Below are 26,657 nucleotides of genomic sequence, written 5' to 3' on the forward strand. Positions count from 1 at the left end.
AGACCACGACTAGTTTCTCCTTTCTGCTGTCAGTGGGCTTTCTCTTCCTTCACCTGTGAGCAGTGCTGATGTGCTCACCTGGCCGTTCTCTTGCCCGTCTCAATGCATGTGCACTGGAGTGTCTCCCGCTGGCCTCAGCGTGCTTCCCTCACATGGCATGCCCACTGACACCATCAGCAGCCACGAGTCTTCCTCTTGCCCCCTTCCTCATCAGCGCTTTGCCAACCTGTGAATGTTTGTGCCTCTGAGGGGGATGGAAGGCTGTCTCATTTTTAGGCTTTTTCTTCTCCTTTTTGTTTTGAAATTTTCCAAACATGCAGTAACTTGAAAGAATTAGTGAGCACTTCTATCTCCCACCTAGATTCTGCCATTAATATTTTACCCTACTTGTTTTGTCACATATCTGTTCATTCTGTAGACTGCTATCACCCGTTGTCTTTTTTGATGTACTTCAAAGAAAAGCGCAGACATCAGAGTTCAGTGTTTACTTTTTAAAGTAAAATTGACCTACAGTGAAGTGCACACATTTTAGGTGTCTAGGTGACAGATGCGTGAGTCTCTGTGCCCAGAACCCTCGTTCTGCCATGCCTTCCCAGCCATTCTCTGCCCTTGTCCACCCAGGGGCCAGTGCCATTCTGATTTTCCCACCAGGTTTGATTTGCCCTCCCGGAGTTTCTGAGCGATGCGGTCACACATGTACTCGTTAGAGAAAGCCCTCCTCCACTCTGCACGTTCTGGAGATTCCTCCACTTTCGTTGCTTCTTCATGCTGAGTCGCATTCCATTATTTAACACCCCACAGTTTGCTTTTCCATTTTGTATTGGTGGACACCTGGGCTGTTTCCTGTTTTTGACTATTATGAATAAAGCTGCTGCGAGCGTTCTTGTCCAGTCATTGTGTGGCTATAGGTTTTGATTTCTCTTGGGTAAATACTTACAAGTGGAACAGCTGGGTCACAGAGTGGGCGTAGGCTTAATTTAATAAGAAACTGTGCCACCTCTTTGCAAAGTAGTTACAGCAAAAATGTCTGAGGGTTGTGGTTGCTCCATATCCTTGTCAGCACTTGATGGTGTCAGTCTTTTTATTTTAGCCATTTGGAGGATGTGGGGCATCTCATTGTGGTTTTAATTCTCATTTTCCCCAGGTGAAACAGGCCCTCTGACTTGCTGGCTGAGCAGGTCGCCTGTGGCGTGGTCAGGGTGACTAAGGCAGGGAGGGTGCTCTGCAGCAGGGAAGTGCCTGCATTCTTCCCCACTCCACCCCAGTGAGCACAGGGCCCTGCAGCTCAGTGACTGGAGTTCCAGGTGGATTCTACAGCCCGTGGAAAGAAAGGATTCTAGCCTTCAGTGGCAGTTGATCAGAGATTGAACATTCTCTTAAATTTTTCTTGGTCAGTCTTTGTTCTAGAAAGAGAAAATTGACTCGTTTTCAGCAGTTGTGACCTGCCTGGGTCTCTGCTGGCTGTTGTACAATCGGGCGGGCCCTGAGGAACGGGCTGGTGTGGCCACAAGCAGCACAAAGTGCCCGGATCTAAGGCTTTATCATAGCAGATGCTTCACAGAGTACAACAGGCTGAGGAGCAGAGCGAAACCTTGTTAAGCTGATGCCACTAATCAAAATCGTGCCTAATTCTCAACAGCTGCTGTTCCCCAGCCAGGCACACCAGCTCGCCTTCCATCTGACAAGTGTGTAATCCAGCGGCTACCGACTCCAGGCCTTGGCGTTTGAATTGCAGTGAGAAGCTTGTCTGTTTGGATTCATGGGAGATTTATCAGAATTAGTGAAAGATTTGAGTTGTGAATGCTATGGAATATATATATATATATATTTGGTGATGAAGATTGTCCCTGAGCTAACATCTGTGCCAGTCTTCCACTATTTTTTTTTTCTGTGTGGGACGCTGCCACAGTATGGCTTGATGAGCGGTATGTAGGTCCACGCCCAGGATCCGAACCTGTGAACCCTGGGCCACTGAAGCAGAGTGCACAAACTTAACCACTATGCCACTGGGCCGTCCCCCACGCGTTGGAAAATTAAGAGGTGTTAGTCTAAGTAGGTGATGGGCTGCTCAAGTCCCAACTGGAATGCCCTTCATGGTCTTGGAGTCTGGATGAGAGGAGTGCTCCTCCTGGCTCTGTGTCACCACCTGCGAAGGGGATTGCTGGGCACAGTGTCCAGTGAAAATGCCCTGCGACTGCCTTGGGGCAGCCTGCACAAGTGGGTGATTAACTCTTGAGGCATCAGAAAGAATGGCCTCTAGAGGTTTTTGTGTTTCACAGATGGTCCACCTGGGCTGCCACATGCTACTGTGTCAGGAGACCCTAGCCATCACGGCCTGGTTTTAAAAAATTACTGCCATTGTAAATCCAAGGGAACCAGGATGAAATTCTGATAACTCTATAAACCCGGCCTCCCGTTGGCCAAGATGCTGAGGGTTGCTAGAAGCTGGTCAGTGTCGTTGGCAGGTTAGAGAAAGGAAGGCAGCATGCCGCTCCACTGCTCTGGACCCGGGAGCCCAGGAGAATTCACGGCATGTTTTAAAGTAGCTTGCCCTGGACACAGGAGGATGTCTGTAGCGCACATGAGATTGGGGATGTTCTGTCCATCAGCTGTAGAGCGGAACAGCCCGCACCATGGCACTGGCTGGTGGGGCCTCTTGCACACACTGTCAGCTGTGTTACCGTTTCTCAGCTCTCAGGACAGGAGTGACGGTGGCACCAGGCCTCCCTCCCCGCGCTCTGTGACAAACAGCCATGCTGCTGGCAGCTCTGTCTCCTTTGCCCTGTCTTCTCCCCAGCACTTCCCTAGAAGCTGCCAGAGCAATTTCTCAGACTTCTCCCTCTCAGTCTTTTTCATTTTGTTTGAAGCTTGACCAGGGTACAGCTGCTTTATGTGGAACCTGCCTCTACCCTTCGGGGATAAACTTGGGCAGGCCCGAGAGAGTGGACGCGAGAAGGAAAGGCTCTTCAGAGTGAGGCGGGCAAGTTCGGCCTGGGGCAGCAGTGGGGCCTTTGCTCACCTCAGAGCCGCCACCGCCCCTTCCAGAGACTGGACAGCACTGAAATGGGGAGTCTAGGGTGTCGTCTTCGCTCCTGGCAGTTGAAATGAGTCCATCTCTGAGTCGAAGGCCAAGGGAGTGGGAGCTGCTGACACGAGTACAGAGCGTGGGCTGCGAGGAGATGGTCCTGGGTGGGAGGCAGGGGCTGCAGCCTAGTGCTGGACTCCAGGTCTCAGACAGACTCTGAATGGTTTCAGAGACAATTGCATTGTTTTTAAACCAAATGTTATAACATTTGATACACATCTCTCAGATGTCTTTGGATTCCGTTAGTGCTGTATTGGGCAGAGGAGGAGTCAGTTCTCTGTAAAACGCACTCCCAAGTTACTGCTGTGTGTCGTTAACATGAGCGCTCCTGAGCTGCTTGAGGAGGAGGCTCATCCTTAGAGAAAAGCTGGACCCTTTTCAGAGCTTCACCTTCTCTAGAGGGAAGTTTGACGTCTCCAAATATTCATGCAAGTTCTGTTTCCTCTTCTATACAGTTGTATCCATTGAAAACACTAACTGAATTTAAAGCTAGTATGATCTGCATAAATGGAAAGAATCTGTGGCACAGGTAATCCAAAATAAAAGAATAATACAGGGCAGCTTTTTGCTGTTCCCTTTGAAGACAAGGAGATTGGGTTTTGGGGAAAGTCATAAACTTCAAGAAGGGAAAATATGCTATGAAAGGAGGAGTTAGAAAGCTGTTAGGGCATGCAGACCCATGAACTCGTCGGCTGCAGCATCGTTACCTCCCAGCCAGCCAGGGCTCTTCCCAGGGCTGCCACCCTGTACGGAAGCTGTAGACCCAGGTCAGCCGAGCAGCCCTTCTGAGGAAGGGTTCTGGCTTACAAGGCCTTGAGGGGACATATTTAAATCTTTTGGCATAAAAGATCCCCCCTTCACCTTTTGATTTTAAGAAGAAATCATTACTGTCAGCAAAACACAGTTAATGTCGACAGGTGCAGTGACGACAAGGAGGCTGAGATTGGCTGAAGCTCAGTGGTGATCTGAGTTTCTAACGACACATAGAGATGTCACTGAATTCCTTCAATGTCCCCTCAGCAGGCCAGGCCTCTGGGTGTGAGTTTAGTTCCTACAAATGCTGGGCCTTTTGGGCTGCAAGGGTAGACATGGAAGTGGTAGTTCCTTCCTCTGTACTAACCTGCTGGAAAAGGAGAAGAACGTCTAGTCTTAGTAACTGTCTGTAATATGCAGAAGGCGCACCACTCGAATTGTGCAGACGTTTCCAGAAGGACAACAGAAGAGGCATGCCAGATTCCACTTCCTGAGAGTCAGGCTGCTCCACCAGTGACGGACGTCAGACCTCTTTAGTTTTAGGGTATTCGGGCCCACACGTTCAGTCCATGGACAACTGGATTGTTTGTTTTGTTTTCCAAAAGGAAAATAGCTTTTTTTCCCCTTTACAGTCAACACAGTACATACTCATTAGTTAAAAGAAAAGAATTATGCACATGTATTTCCTGGCTCTGTCAGCTGAGAGAGGGCCTAGAAGCAACGACAGCCAGTAGCACCTGGTACCCAAACCTTAGTTTCTAATACCACCTCCAATAAAAGGAGCCAGGGAGGCCAGCCTGGTGGCATAGTGGTTAAGTTCGTGCTCTCCGCTTCAGCAGCCCGGGTTCATGGGTTCGGATCCCGGGTGCGGACCTGCACGACTCATCAAGCCATGCTGTCGTGGCAACACATACAAAACAGAGGAAGATTGGCAACAGATGTTAGCTTGGGGCGAGTCTGCCTCACCAAAAAAAAGGGGGCAGGGGCGTGCCAGGGTTCCTTGGAAACGGCCAGTTCTAGGACTGGGGCAGGAAATGTGCAAAACGAGTCTGGGCATCTCGTAGTGCCAGAACCTAAGAAGTCGTTATAAGAACCCCACATTGATGGGGGTGTTCGAAGGACATAGGAGCCAACTGAAAGAGTTCCCAGGGCCAAAGTTGGAATCGTTTGAGCAACAAAGTAAGTTAAGTGGCATTGGAGTATAGCCTGAAGTGTAACGTGAATCTCCATGAGTCAATACAATTATAAACAAACGATTGAATAAATGAATCGGGGAAGAGACAGATCTCCTATGCTTCTAGAATTCCATATAATTGTGTAGACTGTCTGCCCTCCAGGAGGTGCAGCATGACTCCCCTCTCCTTAAGTGGGGGCTGCGCGAAGAGACGTCCTTCCCAAGAGAACAGTGTGGAGAGTTGGGGGAGGGGTAACTTACCGTGGAGAAACCTGGCCAGCGTGACCCCAGCCAGGTGGTGAAGGTCAGTGTCAGCAGTGAGGGGTCACGGTGACGGCTCGCACCCTGGATACGATGAGTGACAAGGCGCTTCACCTCTGGGATCCAGAGCCCAAAAACCCAGAACCCCAGTCTAACCCTGAGAACAACATCAGACAGATCCCAACTGAGGGCATTCTAAAAAACACCTGTACAGTCCTCCTCAAAACTGCCACGGTCACCAAAAACAAGGTACATCCGAGCAGCTGTCCCAGCCCAGAGGAGCCTGAGGATTCAGGACCGCTACATGTGATGCGGTGTCCTGGAGTGAAAAAAGGACATTGGGGAAAACTAAGGAAATCTGAATAAACTGGGGGCTTCATTTAATAGCAGTTTGTCAATATTGGTTCATTAATTGCAATAAATGTACCACACTAATCTAAGATGTTAACAGTAGGGGAAACTGGGTGCAGAGTACGTGGGAACCCTTGGTACTGCTTTCTCAATTTTTCTCTAAGTGTAAATTAAAACTATTCTGAAATTAAAAGTAGGGCATTTAAAGGACAGATACAAAGAAGAAATTAAAATTTCCTGAAATTCATCACCCAGAATAACATCTTGCCAAGTAGCCTTCTAGACACTGTCAGTGTTTAGGTAAAAGGTGTGTTGTGAAGACTGTAGGATATTGCTTCAGAGAATAAAGTGTGGTCTGGCTGTAGTAATAAAACTAATTTGAAGCAGAAGACTCAAGATTAAGAAACCTGTGCTTTATTGTTACAGAAGCTCAAAAGTTTTTTAGATGGGGTAATGCTGGCTTCTGCACGGAGCATTAATTTGATTCTTGCACCAAAGCCTGAATCGCATTATTTGAAAGATGATGGGACTTGAGGGTACACGGGAGTTGAAGGTGAAGGATGGCTGCAGAATGATATTAGAGGTCACCGTGGGGTCTCCAGTGGAGCTCCCGTCCTCGTAAAATGAGGATCGCTGCAGAAGCTCTAATGAGAGAGAGCACTGGAGTATTCTAGCATGATTGTGTTCATTAGAATGGTGGATTTTTAAATTTAAAATCTAGTCTTAGTTAATAAATCATACCCACACTTTTTGTTATGTCTATTCAGATGAGGTCAGAAGTGAACCTGCTGTATTTCAGATTCTCTTGGAGGCTGTTCTAGAAGGCTGGACTCCTTAGTCCCCTCCACAAGGAATGAGACCACCAGCTTGAGGGGGCTGTGCGGGGCTTGTAGATGGCCCTTGGCTGTTCTCACACGACTCCCTTTCCTTTGCAGAGAGTCAAGAAAGATGTGGACAAAGGCACCCAGCATTCAGATATGTTCCTGCTGAAATCTGAGGAAGGAGGAGAAGGTACTTGCGCTGTGCAGAGAGGATGGGCCATGTGGGTGGTCTGCGTGTTTGCTACAAAAGGCGGTTGGGACAGAGAGGTGCAAGCCCACCTGCCCTTGTGGACATGGGGTCGGTGGTGAGCCCCTTGCGCACTGTCCAGAGCTGTGGGCAAGCCGTTCTCGCCCCCGAGGGGGCCCAGCTGGACACTCCGTATAACCCTAAGTGCCCGCCTGCCTGTGCAGCAGAAACGGCTGTGGGTCCTCGCCCCCTGGGGGTGTTCAGGATGGACTGACTTAAACACGGGTGGTGGTAACCCGTGAACTCCCCGTGTAAAGAGCGGGAGCCACTGCTTTTTAGGCATTTCCCTTACTTGTCCTTGCTCAAGAGCAATGGCCAGTGTTAGGATGTAGACTTCTGGAATGCGCATTGGGTTGATAGCCCCAGTGTTCATGTTTCAAAGCTCCTTTACAAATAGTAGGATTGCAGTTTGTTTGCATGAAGCAAGTCTTCAGATGACAGGACTGGACTAGCCCCAGGGGATCTGGTTTGATCCCGGTCTCTTTGTGACTTCCAGCACATTCTTTAACCTCCCCGTGAGGTCTCTTCTGTAAAATGAGAGGATTGTTGTGCAAAACACCTTAGTTCTTTCTCACTCTAAAATTCTTCAAGCCAAGTCTTCAGAAATGTTCCGTACCCCAACGCTTCTCAGGTAGCCAGCCACCAGCAGTGACTGATGGGGACATCTCTGTTTACCAAGTGGGAACCAAGGTTTAGAGCTGGGCAGTCACTAGCCCAGTTCACACATTAGTGAACTTAAACTTGAAATCTGGACTATGTTCCAGGCTGTGGGACCTGAGCCTGTGTGCTCAACCACTGCGTCCCGGCCGTCAGGCCTTCGACCCCCGGTGAGAAGTACCTGGTGTCTCGTGAGCTGGCACACACTCGCATGCGTGTGCCGTACAGCTGAAACAAGCGTGTCTTACCCTGCGTGCAGGGCACTCTGTCGTTTATTCTTTTCTTTTTCCTCAAAACATTAAAAGGCTGGTCGTTTTGGACCCATCTCATGGCCCACTAGGGGTGCCACTCGGAGTCACACCTGCGCTGTACGTTGATGTACAGCGGTTGGACATGACACTAGAATGTTTGCCATTTGATGCTTCTGCTAAGTTTTTTCTTTAATGTTCATTAAAGGGAAAATCTCAGCTCTTTTTTCTAGATGCAGTGGAAAGACTTCCCCCATGTTTCACGCTAGGTTACATTTGGAGGATTCGCACAGAAATTAGAACGTGCCCAGAGAGAAGAGCACAGGGCTGTGGCCTGCAGGAGAGCTGGCGCTGTCCCTGCAATTCTGATGAGACAGAGCAGCCCATGCTGTGGGCCAGGGCTCCTGAAGGACCTTCACCAGAGGACAGCCCCACGAGGGGCGGGCGTGGGGCGGGGTGAGATTCTCCCAGAAGTCGGCGGGCCCGCCTCCCCCCATGCCTCTTCTGTCTCATCCTGCCCTTGAACCACAGCTGGAAAGTGCCCCTTAGTGGGGGAGGTGTTAAGAGGGTATGTGAAAAAGTTACTTCAGTGCAAACTGAACCTTAAGGAGAAGGATTCAGTTTTGGGAGGTGTGTTGAAGTGTTTCGTTTTTCTACAGAGGGAGCAGAATGAGTGAGCCTGGTGTTCTTTTACCTGCAGTCTTGTGTTTTCTCATTTCTCCTAGTCACTAGGGACCGGACACTCTTGTCTCCCTCCCTCCCTCTTACCCCACTTCCCTGCTCCCGTTTGACAGGCAGATGGGTGTGGACTTGCATTAACCCTTCAGGAGCCAAGCCCACCCCGAGGTCCGGCTTTTCAGTGGCTGTGGCCCCGAACCATCAGACGCTGCTCTTCGGGGGTGTCTGTGATGAGGAGGAAGAGGAGAACCTGCAGGGTGACTTCCTCAATGACCTGTACTTCTATGATGCCGCCAAGAACCGCTGGTTTTCAGGGCAGCTGAAGGTAGAGTCAGGGTCCAGTGTGTATGCCACGTGTGTCAGGAAGGCACCTAACGCAGGGCTGTGCCCGGCTCTTGCCTCCATCACTATCAGCTGTTCTTCCGTCCAGGCGAGGTGTTGAGATGCCCAGGGCCCCCCAACCCAGTCCCTCTGTCTGTGAGGCTCTGAGTGAGCTGTCACCATATTTACTGTCATCATAAGTAGGGAGCGGGTCACCTCCGCCTCTGCTGCTGGCACCAGCCTGAGAGAGGCAGCCAGTGTGTCCCAGCCCAGCAGTGGGATCCCCGGGGCTTTGGGAGTAGATGAGTTCATCAGGTCAGCACCCTCAGAGACGGCCCTGAGGTCAGAGGAGAGGGCAGTCCACTGTGGCAAAGACCCCGAGCTCTCCTTGAAGTGCCTTGGCCCCTGTGATGGGCATCGGGTTCCTGTGAGGGCATGTGTCTGGACTCGCCGCTCTCTTTGCGTTTTCCTCTGAGGGGTTACACCAGGAGAGGTTGTGTGGTCTCCGAGGGTGAACCCCAGAGTGGATTAGGGGCATGGGCCTCCAGCTGTTTGGCCCAGCATCCCTTGGTGGGTTGGGCTCACCATGCTGCCCCTTCGTTTGCTTGCCCTCTGGAGCGCCCACCGAGGCCGCCTGCTCACCGCCATGTGTCTGCAGCTGAAATGCGCTGCCTTGCTTTTTATCAACAGGGACCTAAGTCAGAGAAGAGGAAGCGCAGGCGGGGCAAAAAAGTGGAGCCCCAAGGTGCCGACAAGCAGGAATGTGGGGGGGCCAGCACCTGGGCGCCCCTGGAGGTGGTCAGAGAGGTGGTTGCAGAGGACGGGACCGTGGTCACCATTAAACAGGTGCTGCCTGCCCCGAGGCCAGCAGGACGGCCACAGTCCGATGAGGAAGATGGCCCTGATGAAGCAGATGGCGCCACTGTCGAGCCGAGCCCCCGCTCCAACGCCATGCTGGCTGTGAAGCACGGGCGGCTCTACCTCTATGGGGGCATGTTTGAGGCAGGCGACCGCCAGGTCACCCTCAGCGACCTGTACTGCCTTGACCTCCACAAGATGGAGGAGTGGACAGCCTTGGTGGAGATGGATCCAGGTGAGCTGCAGTGGGGGTAAGCACCTCCTCAGGTCTGGTGGGAACCCCACAAAAGCACCTTCGTCTCCTCTGCCCATGGTGCCCACCCAGGTCCACCCCATGCCAATGAGCCTGCAGTGAGCAGGGCAGTGTGCTCTCACCTTGTGGCCGTTTACATAGGGCAGTTCTGGTCCTGGTGAGGGGCGCATCCTGTGCACTTCCGTCCCTGCTCTGGGAGCTGAGGGGGCAGCAAGGCTGACTGCGTCACAGGACACGGGCTCCTCTGTGACACCACTCGTGTGGACCTCAGGCTCTCCAGTGCTGCTCACAGGTGCATTGTTCCAGAACAGATTTTACCTGAGCCTTCCTCTTCCGATTGTCAGCAGCCTGCTGTGTGCACAGGAGAGTGGACCAGGCGGGCCCATCTCTCTGGTCTGTGACCTTCCGATTGAACCTCTGGGCCTCGTTCCCTCTGCTCCAGACTGCTGCCCTTCAGTCCTCACTTCACACTGTACCACGGCTGCTGCTGGACTCCACTCACTGCTCATTTCTTTAAGATTGGACACTAAAAGTAAAGTCAAAATCCACACATTTAGGGATTGGTACCAAACAGCTTGTGTGAGATTCATTACTGTCTTCTAGTGAAACGAGGTTAGAGTTGGGGCAGCCAGAGAAGGTTTTGGAGATGGGTTGTGTCTTTGCTGATCGTACTCGCACCCCATCTCTGCTTTAAGATCCAGGGAGAACCATCTTGGAGCAACCAGCCACATTGACTCCCTTTCATGTCGTGTTTGTGTAGTAAGAAAGTGGACTCCTCAGAGGGGCTCCCCTGGTACCCATCTGCAGTTTCCCTGGCCCCTTGGCTACACTGACACTGTGGATGTTCGTTTTTGCTTTAAAGAAACTCAGGAGTGGCTGGAGGAGACCGACTCGGAAGAGGACAGCGATGCAGTCGAGGGTGCCGAGGGCGGAGGTGACGATGAGGACAGTGGCGAGGAGAGCGGCGAGGAGGACGGGGGTGAGTGGGCCATGTGGGCCTCGCTCGCCTGTGGTTAGTGCCAGTGAGTCCTGATCCTGATCAGGATAGCAGGGGGCGGAGCCTCTCCAGAGCCAGAGTGCTCGGTGCCAAGCTTAGAGCTTGGGGGTCCCTTCTCTCCCAAGGTCCTGATTCTTACCGATAATGAGAGACTTGAGAGTTTTAAAATTTTTAAGGTTTGACTTTGCTGTGTAAACGGGCTCTCGAGGTAAGCTAAGTTTTTAAAAAAATATTTGGAGGGCATGTAAGTAGCTTGCTGTCTAAGCAGTGTCATTGTGGCTTCTTTGATCAAGTGAGGAGTGCCCTTGCGATGTCGTTTCTATAAAGCCGGGTGCTCACGCTGCATCAGACAGCAAGCACGCGGCCTCCTCGACTGCCTGACCCAGGCCTCCTTCCTCGGCTGAACGTGTGTCTTTCTTCTTTCTCTCCTTCCCCTTGAAAGAGCAACATCACCCCTTGGTGAGGCCTGCCGAGCAGTTCACAGACTACCTGCCCCGGACCGAGCAGTATTGGGTGCAGCTTGCCCGGGACGACGCTGGGCCGAAGGTGCAGGAGAAGACAGTGCTGAGGGTAGCCCACGCCCTGGCAAAAGCTTTCTTTGATGGCTCGGCGTGAGCCACCACAATGGACCAGAGTGACACTGAGCATCACTACTGTGATCTACAGTTAACTGGATCTGGAACAAGGCTGCCGCAAAGGGGGTCTTCTGTGCAGCCCTGTGTGCCCTGACGGTTCCACTGGAGCCTCCATACAGGGGGCAGGGCCGAGCTGAGGCCAAGGCTGCCCCACACAGGAGGCAACACCTGGGATATGAGCTAGAACATTGTGCTTTGTGGGGGGTGTTCCCTTCTGCAAAACTCGGAGACAAATGTTCTGATTGACTGCACATTACCTACCAGGAGATCATCTCTTTGATTTCTAACAGTTATCAGTAGCAGCCCACCGACTGCCTGTATGCGCTTTCTGTGTTATCTGAATAAAGCCCCTTTTGGTTGGGTGGCTCTGCTCTTTCTCTGCCACTTGGCTTTGCTCCGGGGTCTCTTGGTGACTAAGTGTACCTGACTCATCAGAACCACTCCTTTAAGCCTTTGTGGGAGGAGGTGGTGGAGCCATTCTCTACTCCTTTCTTCTTTGGGCCCAAGGTTGTCATTTGCAGAGTGACAGAGAGGAAGGGAGGCCGGAGGGCAGGGACCCCACTGTCCCCATGTGATGTCGCCATCCAGCACCCTGCTCAGGAGCAGGGGTTCATCGCAGTGGAAGTCTGGGGTTAACAGGCAGACTGGTGCCCACTCCAAGGTTAATGGCAGGAGACCAGTTTTCGTTTGTATCATTGGGGTCAAAAGTTGGGCTTTGAATTCACACCTGGTGCCTTTTTTCATCTTAAATATCTTCAATAATGAGAATGTAGGATTCTTAGTTTTCAGTGACGGGGCCGACATCCCACTCATCACCTGGAACCAGTCATCCAGTTCATTACCTGGAAGTTTAAAAAAAAAGAGTGGTAGTGCCTACCTCCTGCAGAGCAGGGCATGGGCCCAGGAAAGCTTTACTGGAAGGGTGTGGGCCAGTGCACCCCAGAAGCAGCTCTCACTCCACCCAGCCTTTATCTTCCCTCGGTGCTCGGCACCCCCCCAACTCTGACTGGTGTGACCTTGTCAGACTTCTCTCCCTTGACTTGCAAGCTGCTCTGTATGGGGACCAAGAGGGGGCGTGGGCTCTTGCAAGCTGAGCAGAATTAGGAAGCTCTCCCCTCGCAATAGCCTGCCTGCTGCATCTGCCCGCCAGATCCCCCCTCTGGGTGCGGTGCTGGGCAGTGCCCGTGGGAGCACTGGTCATCAGAAGTGCCAGGCCAGGTGGCAGGCCGCGCGGCAGGATGGCGTCCGCCTGGTTGACACGGGCTTGTGTTAGGTCAAAGGCCTAGGCGCTCTGGTTTAGCGGTGTCTTTGGGCACTTCCTGGGTGCTAGGGCAGTCTGGGTGTTTTTCTGACGTTCTGGGTGGAGTCTAGCTGGAAGATGCTAGGAATGCCACAGAGGTCCCGTCCTCCCCCGCCCCGATGACCACCCTGCTGGCTCTTGTGACTTGGGCACCCCAGGCCCCATTGTGTGGCCACCTCTCTGCTGCTGCTGGGTGGGGGGGTGATTAATTGGAAGATCTTGTCAGCTCCAATACAGTTGTGTGTTATCAGAGGCCATTTTTTTTTTTTTTACCAGAGGGCCTGTACTTGGTGAGATTTGAAGGAAGCAAGATATTTTTGAATCAACCAAGTTGAAAGAAATAACAAACCCCCTGAAGAAGAAACTTCTCGTACAAACAAGTCTATATTGCTGTCGTGTCCACAGAGTTGTTGCCAAAGATGCAGTTTGGGTGAGACAGGCTGCTCAGAACCCACGAGGATTAAATAAACAAGCTTCCAGAAAAGGAGCTACCTCTCTCTTTAATTGTGTGATTAAAACACCAGTAAAGCCAGGCCTTAAATGTGCAGCAGCAGGGAGAGGGGAAGATGGGACACAGGACCCCGCCCTCCCCAGGAGCCGCAGGGATGGGGGGAGACAGGACACAGAACCTTGCCCTCCCCAGGAGCAGCGGGGAGAGGGGGAGACAAGACAGGACCGCGCTGCTCCAGGAGCACCAGGGAGAGGGGAAGACAGGACATAGGACCGCGCCCTCCCCAGGAGCAGCGGGGATGGGGGGGACACGGGACAGAGGACTGCACCCTCTCCAGGAGCAGCAGGGAGAGGGGGAGACGGGACACAGGACCACACCCTCCCCAGGAGCAGCAGGGATGGGGGGAGACGGGACACAGGACCACACCCTCCCCAGGAGCAGCAGGGATGGGGGGAGACGGGACACAGGACCACACCCTCCCCAGGAGCAGCAGGGTGGGGGCAAGATGGGCACAGGACCGCGCCCTCCCCAGGAGGAGCATGGTGGGGGGAAGACGGGCACAGGACTGTGCTGTGCCATCCCCAGAAGCAGCAGCCAGCAAACCGCCCCCCGCCGTCTGTCTGCTGGTGACTAGTTTGCTGAACTGAATGCTCTTGATGCCCCGACAGCCACCGTGGCCACAAGTGCCCAGCGCGAAGCCCCCGGGCCCCCATCTCTGGGTTGCTGGAGGAGATGGCTGTGTTCAGGGTCAGTGAGGGCCCTGCCCTATTTGCCTGCTCCTTGGTTTGCCAAGTTGTTGGTGAACCCCCTTCCTGTCCCCCATTGATGGGTTCTGCCCTTCTCTCCTACAGGTGCCCATCACCTGGCTGCACCTCCCCTGCAGACACTGGTACAAGCAGGAAGTCAGTGGCTAGGTGACAGTGGAAATACATTGAGGGACCAGACACTGGGCGGGTCTGCTGAGGAGACAGCCTCTCCAGGGCCATCCCACTTGGGGAGGGAGGGAGCCCTCAAGAGGCCTCCCCAGGGGGATCTGGAGCTAGTTCAGGGACAGGTCAGGAAACATGAATGAGATTCACACTTAGAAACCCCCAAGTGTGTCGCGATGAGGAGAAGGTAACACAAGTGTCCACTGGAGGCTTTAGTTGGAGGAGTGTGGCTCAGGAGGGGATGGTTTTTCCCTAGCATGAAGGAAAAGGGATCAGCTCTAGCAAGCATGAAACCCATCTGCATCTACTGCTTAGTTCGTGAGCACTGAAGGAACTTTCTAGTAACTACTGTTTTCCCCCGTGTTTTAAATTGGGAAGCAAAGCTGTGTGTGGGCCATTGGTCACCAGAGACCAGTCTCGTCTCATTGGCTCAGATAGCTCCTGAGTACAGACCACAGTCATCTTCATGTCTGTCTGGCAAGAGAACTTTGGCAGTGCCGTCCGAGTCCAGGCCGGGCCTGGTCACCAGGGTCTGACCATGGTGTCCAGCGGGGGAAGCTAAGGCACCAGGCAGCGCGGCCAGTGGCCACACGTGCTGGGACCAAGGCGCCCCAGGCATCCGCGAGCCCAGCTCAAGCCTGTTCTTTCCTTGTCTCAGCCCGAATAGCCCCTCTGAGCCCCGCACTGGATATAAGCCTTAGGGGGCTTGAAGAGACGCCACGGGCGCAGCCAGCACTGGGCCTGGTTGGCTGGTGCCATGTGGGAGCGGAGCTGGGGCTGTTGTTGTAGGACTGAGATGGGCTCATGGAGCACAGAACCGTGTTTGGGGGACTGGGACTCGAGAGGCGGGCTCCTCCCGGCCATGAGGGCAGGGAAGAGGGGGCGCTTCTTATCCAGGGAGCTGGACCTAGAAAGACCAGGGTGTCAGGGGAGGATTCTGAGGCAGGAGAAACTCTATTGGGAAAGAAAGATACTGAGAACTGCCCCATGAGAAACACAGATGTTGAAGTTTAAGAAAATTAAAGATAGGTTTGAGGAAATGATACTGCGAGGTCCTTGGGGCAGAGCCTGTCTGTGTCTTCCGTCAGCTGGCAGGGGGGTGAGCGCCAGCCGGGACGCGGAGGCTGTGGGGAACCTGGGCCCCGAGACAGTGGATGCCGGGACTGGCTCACACACAGGAACGGCTGCACGGGAGGGTGGGGGGCACATTTCAGATTCGGGTTCAGGGAGCTTTTCTGCTCAAAAAGTAATAAGATCCTCCACATGTGACAGGGCGCTGTCGGATCATGTAAGCTTCAGTTCCATAGGAAGGAATTTGCATTTATCCATCTTGAAATTTTGGCAGTAGAGGGAACTTGCATGAGAGACACAGATTTATAATGAGATGATACGAGTTATCCCAAGTTTCAAATGACGATGTTTATTACTAAAAGGAGCAAAATTTTCCTTGAATCTCGACAGTGTCCCTTGCTTTCAGATAATGAAATATATACTAATGGTATGATTTAAACAGTTACATTCATTAAAGAAAATTATTTTATTTTCATTTTGTAAGTAACCAAGCTATTTTCCCAGCTAAGAGAAAAGAAAAAAGGCCGAGGTAACGTTTTTAGCCGCTTCATCAGTAAGAAAAATCAGAACATAGTCAACATTCCCTTTTTGTCATTGCACAGAATGATTGCACTGTGGTAGCAAACAGTTTACATGCACCAGGGAAAAAACGGAAACAAGAAAGTGCAGATTGAGACCGATTTCTATTAGAATTCACAAAAAGGCATCTACGTCAGGGGTAGTGGTTTCATGTCTAGAGTGAGGGCAAGTTTCCACACGCCGCCCACCCGAGCAGTGAGGGCCGTGTTGGTTTATTTCACTCTGGCTACATCGGATGGCGTTTCTTTGGAAATGGTGAGTGGTGCAAATAAGGGCCCAGCTGGAAAGCACTGTCAGGTGTAGCTCAGGGTAGGGGCACCAGCAGGTCAGCAGTGGGGTGCCTCTGCTCGCTTGTGAGCCACTGTGTGCGTGAGGGCCGAGGGCCGGGCGGGCTGAGAGTGCAGGCCACGCTGCTCTGATGGTGTCAGTGACAGCGCTCAGTGGAGCAGGGCTCACTCGGGCCCAGTGGGAGGGGCTGGGGGGTCCCAGGCAGGGAGTGCAGGAGCAGCCTGGAGGGAGGCGTGCTGTGGCCTTTGGCCCCACAGAGCTGACTCCCCTCTTCGTGTGCCTCACACTCATCTTCTCCCTGCACCTGACCCCAGTGTTTGGAAGCCCATATGGGGTGACTGGGGAGGGGCCCTCCTCCTGACATGCTTCCTGCCTTTCCCAGGCCCCACCCGGTGTGGGGTAGGCGTCGCTCACTGAAGGTCAGCTGGCTGCATAATGTATCTGCCCCGTTTGGAACTGGTAACGAACATTTAGAGAGGGAGAGAAACCCTCGGGCTGTGTACATGTTCTCGGTGGTCACGGTTGAACACAGGATCCGATGGAAAACCCTTCATCTGTCCGTGTGTGATCACGCAGGAAACACTGGAATACGAGATCTGAAGGGACTAGAAATTCTCACAGCTGCCTTGGGTGTATCAAGGGCAAGACGGGCGCTGACCTCCAAGGAGACAGCCTGGGCGCCTGTCTGACCTTCACAGCAGGTGGGAATGAATTACTGAGGCGGGCTGAATCAAGCATTCTAAATGAGGCACTGCCAGCCGGGTGGTGGAGCAGAGGTCCAGCCAAGACCCATCTCGGCCATTCCTTGGGGCCTCCTGCCTTTCATCAGTTTTGGACTATCACCATGTCACCAAGTAGTGGTGGAACTGCTAGAGACCTGCATCCACGTGTGGCACGGACACGACAGGAGGGGCGGCGGGAGAGGATGTGCACAGGCGTGACGACAGGCGTGCGAGGCTTGGGGCCCGGGCCTGTGATGCAGGCGCACAGTGAGGGGAGTAGTGGGGCGGACAGAAGTGAGGTAGGTATGTGAGGTTGGCTGCTCTGGCCTGCCCTGCTCGCCGTCCCCTGCACCCCAGACTCCCCCGGGGCTATCACGTCCACACTTTGAGCTGCCCAGTGGGGCTGCCTGCTTCTCTGAGATTTAGGAACAAGCTGGAACAAACGTGTTTGCCCATTCATATCTCAGGCACTTCCACGTTGGGATGTCACCCAGAAGCAAACTCTGAAGATTGCATTTGTTCCTAACGTGTGGGCCACGGTTCTGGAGGACATTTAGCCATCTTTCAAAGAGTTAGCTCCGTCACCCTGGGGGTTCCACTCTCTAGGCACCACCCTGCACCACGTTGCCTTCTGCAGCTTCTCTGGGGCCCGGCGTCTCCCCCATGTCCTCAGAAAGGAAGCATCCCCGCAGATGTTTCAGTGGCGGGATGCTGGGTTTCCACAGCTCTCAGACGTTCCACCTGTTCCGTAGTTCACCTTGTCCAGGCATATGCATATGCCATAAAAACACAGCTGCGTTTTTCATTTTTAAACAAAGGCAACTGTACTTTCTCTTGCTTCTTTTAAGGCTGAGTTACCGACACTTCTTGGCACTTGGGGCGACTGGTTTTTTCAGTCTGTGCTCACTGATGGTGTTGCCTGACACCTGGCCGGCCCCAGGCAAGAACCAGACTAACGGGACACCTTGAGCTGACTAAGAGTCTGCGCTTCACCCTCACACATTGCTCCTCCTCTGCAGTCTTGATCCTGTCACTTCACTCGATGTTTAACTGACCAGGAGCAAATCCTCGTCCTAGGCAATATTAAAAATGACTCCATTGTGGCGTTTACTCAGTATCAGGAAAATCTGAGGCATCTGTCAGCTGTACTCGATACTGTCAGTTGGTTTTCGGGTCAGGTGGCACATTCAGTTATGGAAATAGATGTCTTAAAATCTAGTAGGCACCTTTATGTGAAGTGTCTGAGACCAAAGGCAAGAAAAATTGGAAGACAAGACCTGTAAGAGTTAAAGAAGGTGAGCTTAATCTAGAAAAGAGGTTGCCCCTTCCACCCTTACTCTTGAGAAGCGTCTTACTATACATGTGAAATGATGTAAGCCACTGCCCTGGAGGAGGGCCGCTGGGGCATCTCTGAGAATGCCTGCTGGGCGTCCCAGTGAGAACGGCCTCCAGGGGGTGGTATTGGTGCTGATTCAAGATGCTTGGAAGTCTTGAAAGGATAATCAAAAACCTAAACTGAAAAATGCAAAAAAAAACCCTAATTTCATTCGCTCCCCCAAATAGTCATCTTAACAAGTCCATGACATCTTGGGCTTGGTGTCGGAACATCTCCACTGGGCTCTCGGTAACGTCCTTCAGTTGTTATGTGGAGTGGCCTTATAATTTATTTTCTAAACTGGGACTCTTTTGAAAGTGAAAGGGAGCACTTTGATGACCAGGTGGGGACATCCGGTGTTAGCCAGTAGTGGAGCTGCCCTAATTGTGTCCCCTGGGCACCAGACGTGGGCCCTCGGGATTTGTGGGCTGGGGGGACCCAACCTGTGTTCTTCATACTTCCTGGGGAATCTTGGGTTTGTGCATGTAGGAAAGAGCCTGTCATCCCTACAACGTAGGTGTTTACTCACCTCCCATACAATGGAGTCTCAACAAAGAAACGTGGTTGTGGGCTTCTTAGGAAAGTGTCAGGAAGTCCGTGCGTTTTGATGACTCCTCCCTCCCCTCAAATGATTTCGGCAACAGGTCTTGCATTTTTTTGGCTATACTGAGTTTTTCTTCATCGGCATCATCTTCCTTGTCAATTATTTTGGCTTATGTATTGCATACCTGATCTGTGTCTTTGGGAATCTTGTGTGCTAATGATTACGAAACTTAGAATGCAAAAGAACAGATAAAGAGAATTTTCCAGGTGCCTGAATTTATCCAAGCACTCTACAGGCACTGAGCAAACTTCAAAAAGCACAAGTGAGTGAATGTACACGGTTCCTCATGGGTTTGGTAAAGGGAACAGGTAAACTACGGGCACAGACAGGCTCACCTTGGGGCCCCAGAGGGCAGTGTCCTTTCAGAGTGAGGTGCAAGTGCAGGTTTCCCAGCCTTGGGGGGTGGGGAGAGGTGGCATGGGGTAGTGACCTGTCACCCCACCTGTGCATGGGCCCCAGCTTGGTATCTCAGGTAACACAATTTCTCTGCCTCTAGTTTTCACATCTAGAGCATGGAAGGAGCTGTTGAGAGAGAAAATGACTCTCACGAGGTTGCTCTGGGATTAATTAAAACTTGTCGACGCTCTGCACCACTGGGCGCCAGCTGTGACATGCACGTGCATTCTTTCCAACAGTCCCATGTGTCCTCGTCTAGCTCAGCACGCACACGCCCACCAGGAACGCGCACGAGACAAGCAGGTCAGCGGCGTGGCCCCGGGGTGAGATGGCCGGCGCACCTGTCGGGAAACCTGAGACTCTGGGCGGGTAGGAAAAGCAAGGGAGGCCGAGTGAAAACATGGGCCTGCCTGCAGCAGTCCCAGGAGGCAGCCCAGTCTTTAATCAGTTTGGAAACCAATTAAAAAATAGCTTCTAGAGTCTCTTAAGACCCAGTGCATCATGCTTGGTGGAATTCTCCGGCAGTGCAGGGGAATGACTGAAGGACGGGGTGTTGATCTGGTTTCACAGTCGTGGTGTTGGCAGCTGGACGAGTGAGGGGACGCTAGCTAGTCACCTGTGTGAGCCACTAGGCATGAAACCACTGCTGCTGTCGTTGAATGATACGCATTTTTGTGCTGTTGCTTTTATACGTATCTGAATTCCTCATGGTGTTCGCATGTAAATATGTCACCTGAATTTGTAGGTACCATTTTGTGTCATGCAGTTACTGGAATGTACAAAAGAAGTCTATAATCTTTACAAATAAGAGTTGCAAACAGAATTATAAAACACATATCCCAGCATGGATGATTCTTAGAGCTGCAAGGAGCAGGCATCTTTATTTGGTTCACGTCAGGTCTGCAGCAACCACTCGGTATTAAAAAGGAGGAACGGAAAGTAGGATATACAAAAAGATGTCCTGTCCCTTCAGAAAGCAGCGTTATCAGAAGTATATCTCCTGCGGACCCTCCCTCCCTCTCCTACGTCCCTTCTCCCCAAAAAGACCCCAAACTAAACCAAACTGTGGAAGGAACGGGGAGTGAATGGATAACGGAAAAAAATAAAACTGAATTTAACTGGAACATGCTCTAATCTTTAGTTTATTTCTGGTTAAAAATATAGCAATCCAGTGCAGTGTAGTAAAGAAATCTGCTCGAAAGGTAGCAGAGAAACAGCTAAACATAAGCAAAGCAAGGCGGAGCCGTAGACGGCTGTACCCAGGATAACCGTGGGGTGAGTTCACTGGAAGGATCTTCCCGGGCGTGGGCGCAGTGGGACCTGCGTGTGGACATGGCCAGGCCCCCCAGACATGTCCGTCCACGTGGGTGGGGCTGGCTCCATAGCTAGGACCACGGGGCACTCAAACATTCTGGAACCTTGTTCTTTTGTTTGGATGGTGGGACAACGCTGGTAGAGAAGGCAGAAACACCAGGAGCCTGTTTTTGTTTGAAACGTTACGTTGTATGTTTCTGGAGAGATAGATATGCAACGATTTCTCAGGAATTTTTTCAAGCCACTGGGTTTCAACCACATTCCTGTCCTGGGACCAGACCAGCTCCAGAGTATGAATGAGGCATCTGGAGGGAATATGCATATGTGTGGGAGAAGTTGAGACAGGTACAGGACAGAGATGTGAGAACCCGTGGGCTCAGTGACAGCGGGAGAAGACAACGTCATGTAAGGGCCACTGCGGACGTCCGACAGGGACACATCGTGCATCCTAAGTGCAGAAATGCCAGATGCTTGGAGCCCAGGCGTGATGTCAGAAATGGCCCATGGCTAAGGGGGCCCCACACCGCTCCCTGCCCTCCGGCACCAGCCCCCAGGCCTCAGCGCTCTGTGGGCCCTTGGACGTCCGCAGCTCGGCTTCCCTGGGTTCTGGTGGGAGGAAGGCAGAATGGGGGCGGGGGAGGGACAGCAGAAAAATAAGGACTTGGCTTTAAGACTCAGTGTGGGGAGACGGCCTTGCGAGGAAAGCCGTGGGCAGTGCCGAGAAGAGGGCAGGGTTGTGATGTGTTTCATGGGGAAGAGAAGAGAAGGCAGACCTCTGCTCCCTTAAGTATGCAGCACACATTTAAAATAGAAAAAGGCCCAGGCTGCTGCCAGCTGGGATGGGACACTCTCTTCCCCGTGCCTCACACCCATGCTTGTCACCTGCCATTCCAGAACAGAGTTCTGGAATATCCCAGAGGAAGAGCAGGGTTAACCCACCCTGCATTCCGCGTCACAGCAGCTGCTCCCCACCCGCCCGGCACAGCAGGACCCTCCGGAGGGTCTTCCTCGGCTGCCTCCTTTTCCACATCCCAGACGGGAGTGTGACTATGACGATGACAGTTTTATTTTTTTGCCATTGATGGCCAGGATCCCTTTTCTTTCCACATCAAGCTGGAGGGGCGGCGTGCTGGCCTCCTTCTGCCATGCCACACAGCATAGTGTTATACAAGCAAAGAATTTTGGCTAAAATCCAAAAAACATTACCCAGAAGAAAAGGCAAACTGTGAGTAATACCCAATCCTGTTCTGTGAAAAGACTCGGAAGCAGTTGTGGGGCCGTCCGAGTTGCGGTCCTTCTCTTGTAACGTCTCCCTTTTGTACACCAACCGTTGTTGCTGACGCGACAATCTCATCAGATGAAAAAGTTAATAAACAAAATGGCTACTCCGATGTTGAGCAAGATCACCATGGCCACCAGGATGGGAGCCGAGCCCTGGAACAGGAGGAGGAAGAAGAGGTGAGCCCACCGCCCAGGGAGAGCCTTCTCTCTTGGCCATGCCCCCACCAAAGCCAAACGAGGGGTTCCAGGAGAGTAATGGATTGACTTCTCACAGCACAAAGCCCCTCACATCAGAATCGAGGGGGGCTCCCCACTCGCTTCTAAGGCTGAGTTCCTGGTCTTGGAATTCCCTGTGGCTTTGAAAACCATGGTGCCTGCCCGCCTGCGGCCCCAGGTCCCTGAGTAAACACGCCACACCTGCGTTACTTTTGCCTTCAGCTCCGTACAACTGGGACTTCAGAGGCCGTTACGAATTTCAGATGCGGCCCACCCAGAGTGGCCCCTAAATTCAGCCTGAGACCCCAAATCCGGCGCTGGGAGAGCCCTGTCATAGTTCCCTAGGCACATCTTCCTCAGTAAAACCTCCTTCCCGTGAGCTGTGCGGGCTCCGTCTGACAGCCCTGCTGCGTGGCCCCCACCGCCATCAGCGCCGGCCCCGCAGGTGGGGGCAGGCAGGAGGGCTTCATGCTTGCCTTCGGGCCTTTCCTGGGGCACAAAGCACCCGACTCCCTTGGAGCGGAGGCCCCAGCCCGACTGGGTGCCAGGAGCACAGCCTCTCCTTCCCTGGGCCTGAGGCCTTGGTGCCTCTGCGCTGCTGGGAGCAGAGACTGCCCTGCAGGACAAGGATGAGGGGCAGCACCCAAGGCCACTGCTGGAAGTTCCCCATCCCCCAGGGACTCGGCGCTGCTCCTGCAAAGTAACTGCAGGCACCCAGCTGGAAGCCTTGTGCCTCTGCCCCAGAGAGCTTCATTTTCAAGCACCCAAAAGCACCAGCATGGTTAAGGGGGCTAAATATAGAACCCTTCCTGCATCTCCCACCCCTGCCCATCATTCGGCTGTTCCTGAAATAACACACACAAGCCACATACACACATGCACATGGGTGCATACACACACAAGCATGCACACACACACCACATACATACGTGAGCGCACACGTTTCTGGCTGCTGGAATGCAACAAGTGCCGTTGTAAGTGCGAGCTGGTGTTTAGGGCCCATCGAGAGCACATGGGGGCTGCTCTCTGCCAGGATTTGGTGCAGGGAGGGCAAGAGCACTTCAGAAACCAGCCCACCAGCAAGACGGGTGTTCACAGTGGTTTCAAGGGGAGGCAGAAATGGCCTCGGGGGCCACAGGCCACCTTCCAACAGGATGCATCTCTTCAAAGGGCACGACGCCCTGACACACGGGGACGACACCCAGGGGTCGGAGTGGACACAGCCTGCCCGGCAGCGATGCTCAGTCCCAGGGGGCCCAGTCCCAGGGGGCCCAGTCGGGATGCATGAAACGCAGGTGTCCTCACACGTGAGCAAGTCTCAGCGTCCCCCTGGGGGCCTGATAGACCTGGATCCTGGCCCACCCCGAGCATCTGATCCTGCAGGCCTGGGGTGGGCCAGAGAAGCTGCATTCTAACGACCTCCCAGAGAACGCCGACGAGGCATCCTGGGACCACACCCACGTGGAGAACCACGGCCTGGTAGGAAGGGAGGCTGTGGGGTGGACGGCCCCACGTAGAACTCTGCTGTCCCCCCCATAGGTGTGGGCTTTGTGGGAGCAGGACACATGTGTTCTGGTGGATGAGTGGACCCCACCACCCAGCCAGATGCCCCAACTCCTCTCTGTGTCTGGCTCTCCGTGTTCCCATCCAGGACACAGGACAGTCCTCAAAGACGGTGATGGCGAGGGCTACTTACCAGGAGATGCAGCCCAGAGGAGGGAAGGACCCTTCCAGGCAGCGGGGAGGTTTGAGTGAGTTGGGGGAAGGTCTAGGGGAGGATGGGGTCCCATGCTGCCTGGTTTCTTTTTGGGAGCTTCCAAAATTGCCCAAGTACTTTCGCTAAAAGAATCGAGTCTGGGAGTAACCCTCTCAGGGATCTGGATCTGTCTATAGGAATTGAAACCTCCACTGGTTTCATGTGTTGGAGGGGTGTCCCAGTCCTGGGGAAGCAAACGCCATCAGCCGAGAGCTACCCCTCCAGGCCCCCCTACCCCAGCCTCAGTAGTAGGGGAGGGGGAGGACTCAGGTTTCCAGTGGACCAGCCTGGGCTCTCACCACCACCCCCACCCCCTGCCCCGGGACTGGTCGGCACCCACTCACCGTGCTAGACTTGAGCTCGTCCCCATTCTCCTCGTCCGACTCCAGTGCCACAGGCAAGGACTTCTGGGGCGGGGAGAAGGTCAAGTCCCAGCGCAGCAGCCGGGGCTCAGCCCTGTCCCCCAGCCGCAGGCTCTCCAGTCTCTGCACTGCGGGCTCTGCGCACGAGGCTGGCCTGACGTTCTCCTTGTTCTGGGACTTGGACCTCAGTCTCTGCGACCCAAAGCCCCGATCCTCGGAGCGGCGGTCCTCTGCCAGGCCCCGGCAGGCGCCCCCCTTGCTGTAGCGTCTCTTCTGGGCATGCGCCTCCTGCATGTACGCGTCCACCCTCAGCAGGGGCTTCATCTCCATCTCGTAGTTGCTCAGCTTCTCCTCATCCGGCTCCAGCAGCTTGGGGCCCCCGGGGCTGGGGTTGCCGGCTCGGTGGTGGGAAGTCCAGGAAAACATGGGGGGCGACTCCGTCCGCCGCTCCCGGGGCTTGGGGTTACTGGGCTGCTTGTGGCCCGAGCCCCGGGCACGGAAGTCATCTGCGGGCTGGCCGCTGCGCAGGGCGCCGCTGCGGACACCCCTGGAGCCCCCGGCCTTCTCCTCGCCCCGGCTGTTGCGGGCATAGTCCCCTCCCCGGCCCTCCAGGAGCATCTGGATGTCCCCGCCTCGCTCCTCGTCCACCGAGACCTGCCGGGAGAAGTGGGCGACCTTGTTCCTCACGGCGGGGGCCAGTGGTGGGGTGGCCGAGGGGCTAGCGGGGAAGCTCTGCAGGGGGCTGTCGTCGGGGGTCAGGTCCGAGGGGGTGGTGCCTTTGCGGTACAGCTCAGGGCTCTCCTGCTGCAGGGGTGTCCCCGTGGAGATCACTTCGATGTCATCACTGGAAAGCTGATGCTTCGGCCGCTGGTACTCGAGTCCTTTACGGAGGAGGAGATGGAAAACACACAGGTGGTTAGGCCTGACCTCACCTGAGGATGGCAGGAGATCAGGCCAGGACCAGGGCTAGGGTGACAGGCAGCCAGGGCACTCGCCGCTCACCAGTGGGGTGTGGGCACAGCAATTCCCAAAGCCCTCCATGGAACCCCAAACCCCCCACCCCATGGGCGCTCTGAGGATGACCAGGTCACGATGGGCAGTGTGGACAGTTGTTCCGGTCCCCAGCTGCATGGGAGACGCAAGATTCAGAGAGCATACAAGGAGTGGGGCCCAGCCCGCTCCATGGGGTCTCAGGTCCCACCCCTGATGGGGCCCTCCTGAGGATGAAAGGAAGCATCTCATGCTAGGTGACCTTCTATGGGGTCTCACGGCCTGGAGTTGCCCACCCCGTCTGCCCAGGACACCTCTGTCTCAGGGTGGCCTGGGCCTCCTGGGGGCTGGGCCCCAGGGTTAGAGAACAGGAGTGGTCTTCCTACCCCACCTGGGATTCTGGAGCCTCTGAGTTGGGGACAGGGGAGGGCCACGGGTGACACAGCACCTTCGGCGTGGCCAGAAATCCCTCGGTCCAGCAGGGGCCGGCCCCTCCATTTATGAGGCAACGTCTGCCATGCTGTTGGTGGCATGGGAGCACCACCTGAAGGCCCCCTGCTCTTGCCTGGTGGGGTGGGGGGGTCTCATCATGGCTGTTTCATGGAAGGGCGAATGCCCCTGAGGGAAGCCCCTTGTGGTCTCCGAGAGGGAATCAGACCCAAGAATGCTGGGAAGTTGGATGAGTGGGGCTCGAGGCAAGCGGTCAGCCCCTCTGAGTCTACACCTCATCTGTCATGTGAGGGTGTGGCCTGGTGACTCCAGGTCTCATTCAACAACCGTGCCTCTGTGGCCATGGAACGGGGACATGGGGGTGGGCTGCAGCAACACCCCCCTGCCATGGGGTCCAAGGAACTGCACTGAGAACTGGCCACACCATGGGGAGAGACCCCTGGTCCCCTCACAGGACCCCACCATCACTCCCCTGACCCGCCTCGATTGTGACTGAGACTTCCTCGGGGCCAGGCTCCTGTGCCTTAGACCCCAAGGGCCCTGGGTGAGGCTGGACACCAGGCCTTGCCCAGGAGGCCATCTGTCCACCAACAGCCCTGGGGTCAGCCCCGGCTGGCCTGCAGACCTCACACCCCAGAGGGAAGCTGGTGCCCTCCTGCTCAGCTCCAGCACCCTATCAGAGCCATCAGCTGGGAGATCGTTCTCAGCTAAAATTAATTTCAGAGCAAATGACATTCCTGGAAACATCACTGTGAAAATGCAAGGCAGAAAAGGCAGCACTTGCAGCTGAATTCCAACATTTTTGTCCTCTATCTTGTGTCCTGGGGTTTCCAAGGCCACTCAGGTCCTCCTGCCTCCCAGAAGCGGACCTGGCCTCCCTGGCTGCCCCAAAGGCCGGGACCCCTACCAGCGAGGCTGAGAGCTGCCGGGTTCTGGGAGCAGAGCTCAGGGTGTGGTCTCAGAACACAGACTGCGAGGTGGCCGAGTCCGTCCTAAACCCGGAGCAGCTTCCACTACACGCCTGCGCTGCCGCCCGCCGGGAGTGGGGGCTGAGGGAAGCGAGCCTAACCAGTTCTCCAGGACTTCCTGGTGGGGAGGCTGCTCCCGAGTGAGGCCGGAAGGGAAGCGGGGTGGGAGATGGGCGGCTAGCCCGGCCTGCAAGGATCTCAGCCTCAGCCGGCCTCTCTCTCGTCATCAATAACCTCCTTCTCCAACCTTCCCTGCCTCCCTCAGG

General features: G+C 54.2%; 2 protein-coding genes across 2 annotated transcripts in view; one reads left to right on the forward strand and one right to left on the reverse strand.

Moving 5' to 3' along the window:
- Positions 1 to 11,703, forward strand: part of KLHDC4 (kelch domain containing 4) — a 48,606-nt gene extending 36,903 nt beyond the window's left edge. The window contains exons 8-12 of the mRNA XM_004437039.2: positions 6,560 to 6,635; positions 8,392 to 8,600; positions 9,287 to 9,689; positions 10,570 to 10,686; positions 11,147 to 11,703. Of these exons, the coding sequence (XP_004437096.1) occupies positions 6,560 to 6,635; positions 8,392 to 8,600; positions 9,287 to 9,689; positions 10,570 to 10,686; positions 11,147 to 11,319 (978 nt within the window). The 3' untranslated portion in view covers positions 11,320 to 11,703. The remainder of the gene's footprint in view (positions 1 to 6,559; positions 6,636 to 8,391; positions 8,601 to 9,286; positions 9,690 to 10,569; positions 10,687 to 11,146) is intronic.
- Positions 11,704 to 19,714: 8,011 nt separating this feature from the next.
- The window catches only part of JPH3 (junctophilin 3), an 89,033-nt gene continuing 82,090 nt past the window's right edge, over positions 19,715 to 26,657 (reverse strand). Inside the window, exons 4-5 of the mRNA XM_087419827.1 lie at positions 23,966 to 24,864; positions 19,715 to 21,802 (exon numbers count right to left, since the gene is read on the reverse strand). Of these exons, the coding sequence (XP_087275953.1) occupies positions 21,722 to 21,802; positions 23,966 to 24,864 (980 nt within the window). The 3' untranslated portion in view covers positions 19,715 to 21,721. The remainder of the gene's footprint in view (positions 21,803 to 23,965; positions 24,865 to 26,657) is intronic.

The sequence above is a fragment of the Ceratotherium simum genome, chromosome 30, assembly GCF_057802395.1.
Source record: "Ceratotherium simum simum isolate JZ-2026a chromosome 30, ASM5780239v1, whole genome shotgun sequence".
Lineage (NCBI taxonomy): Eukaryota > Metazoa > Chordata > Mammalia > Perissodactyla > Rhinocerotidae > Ceratotherium > Ceratotherium simum.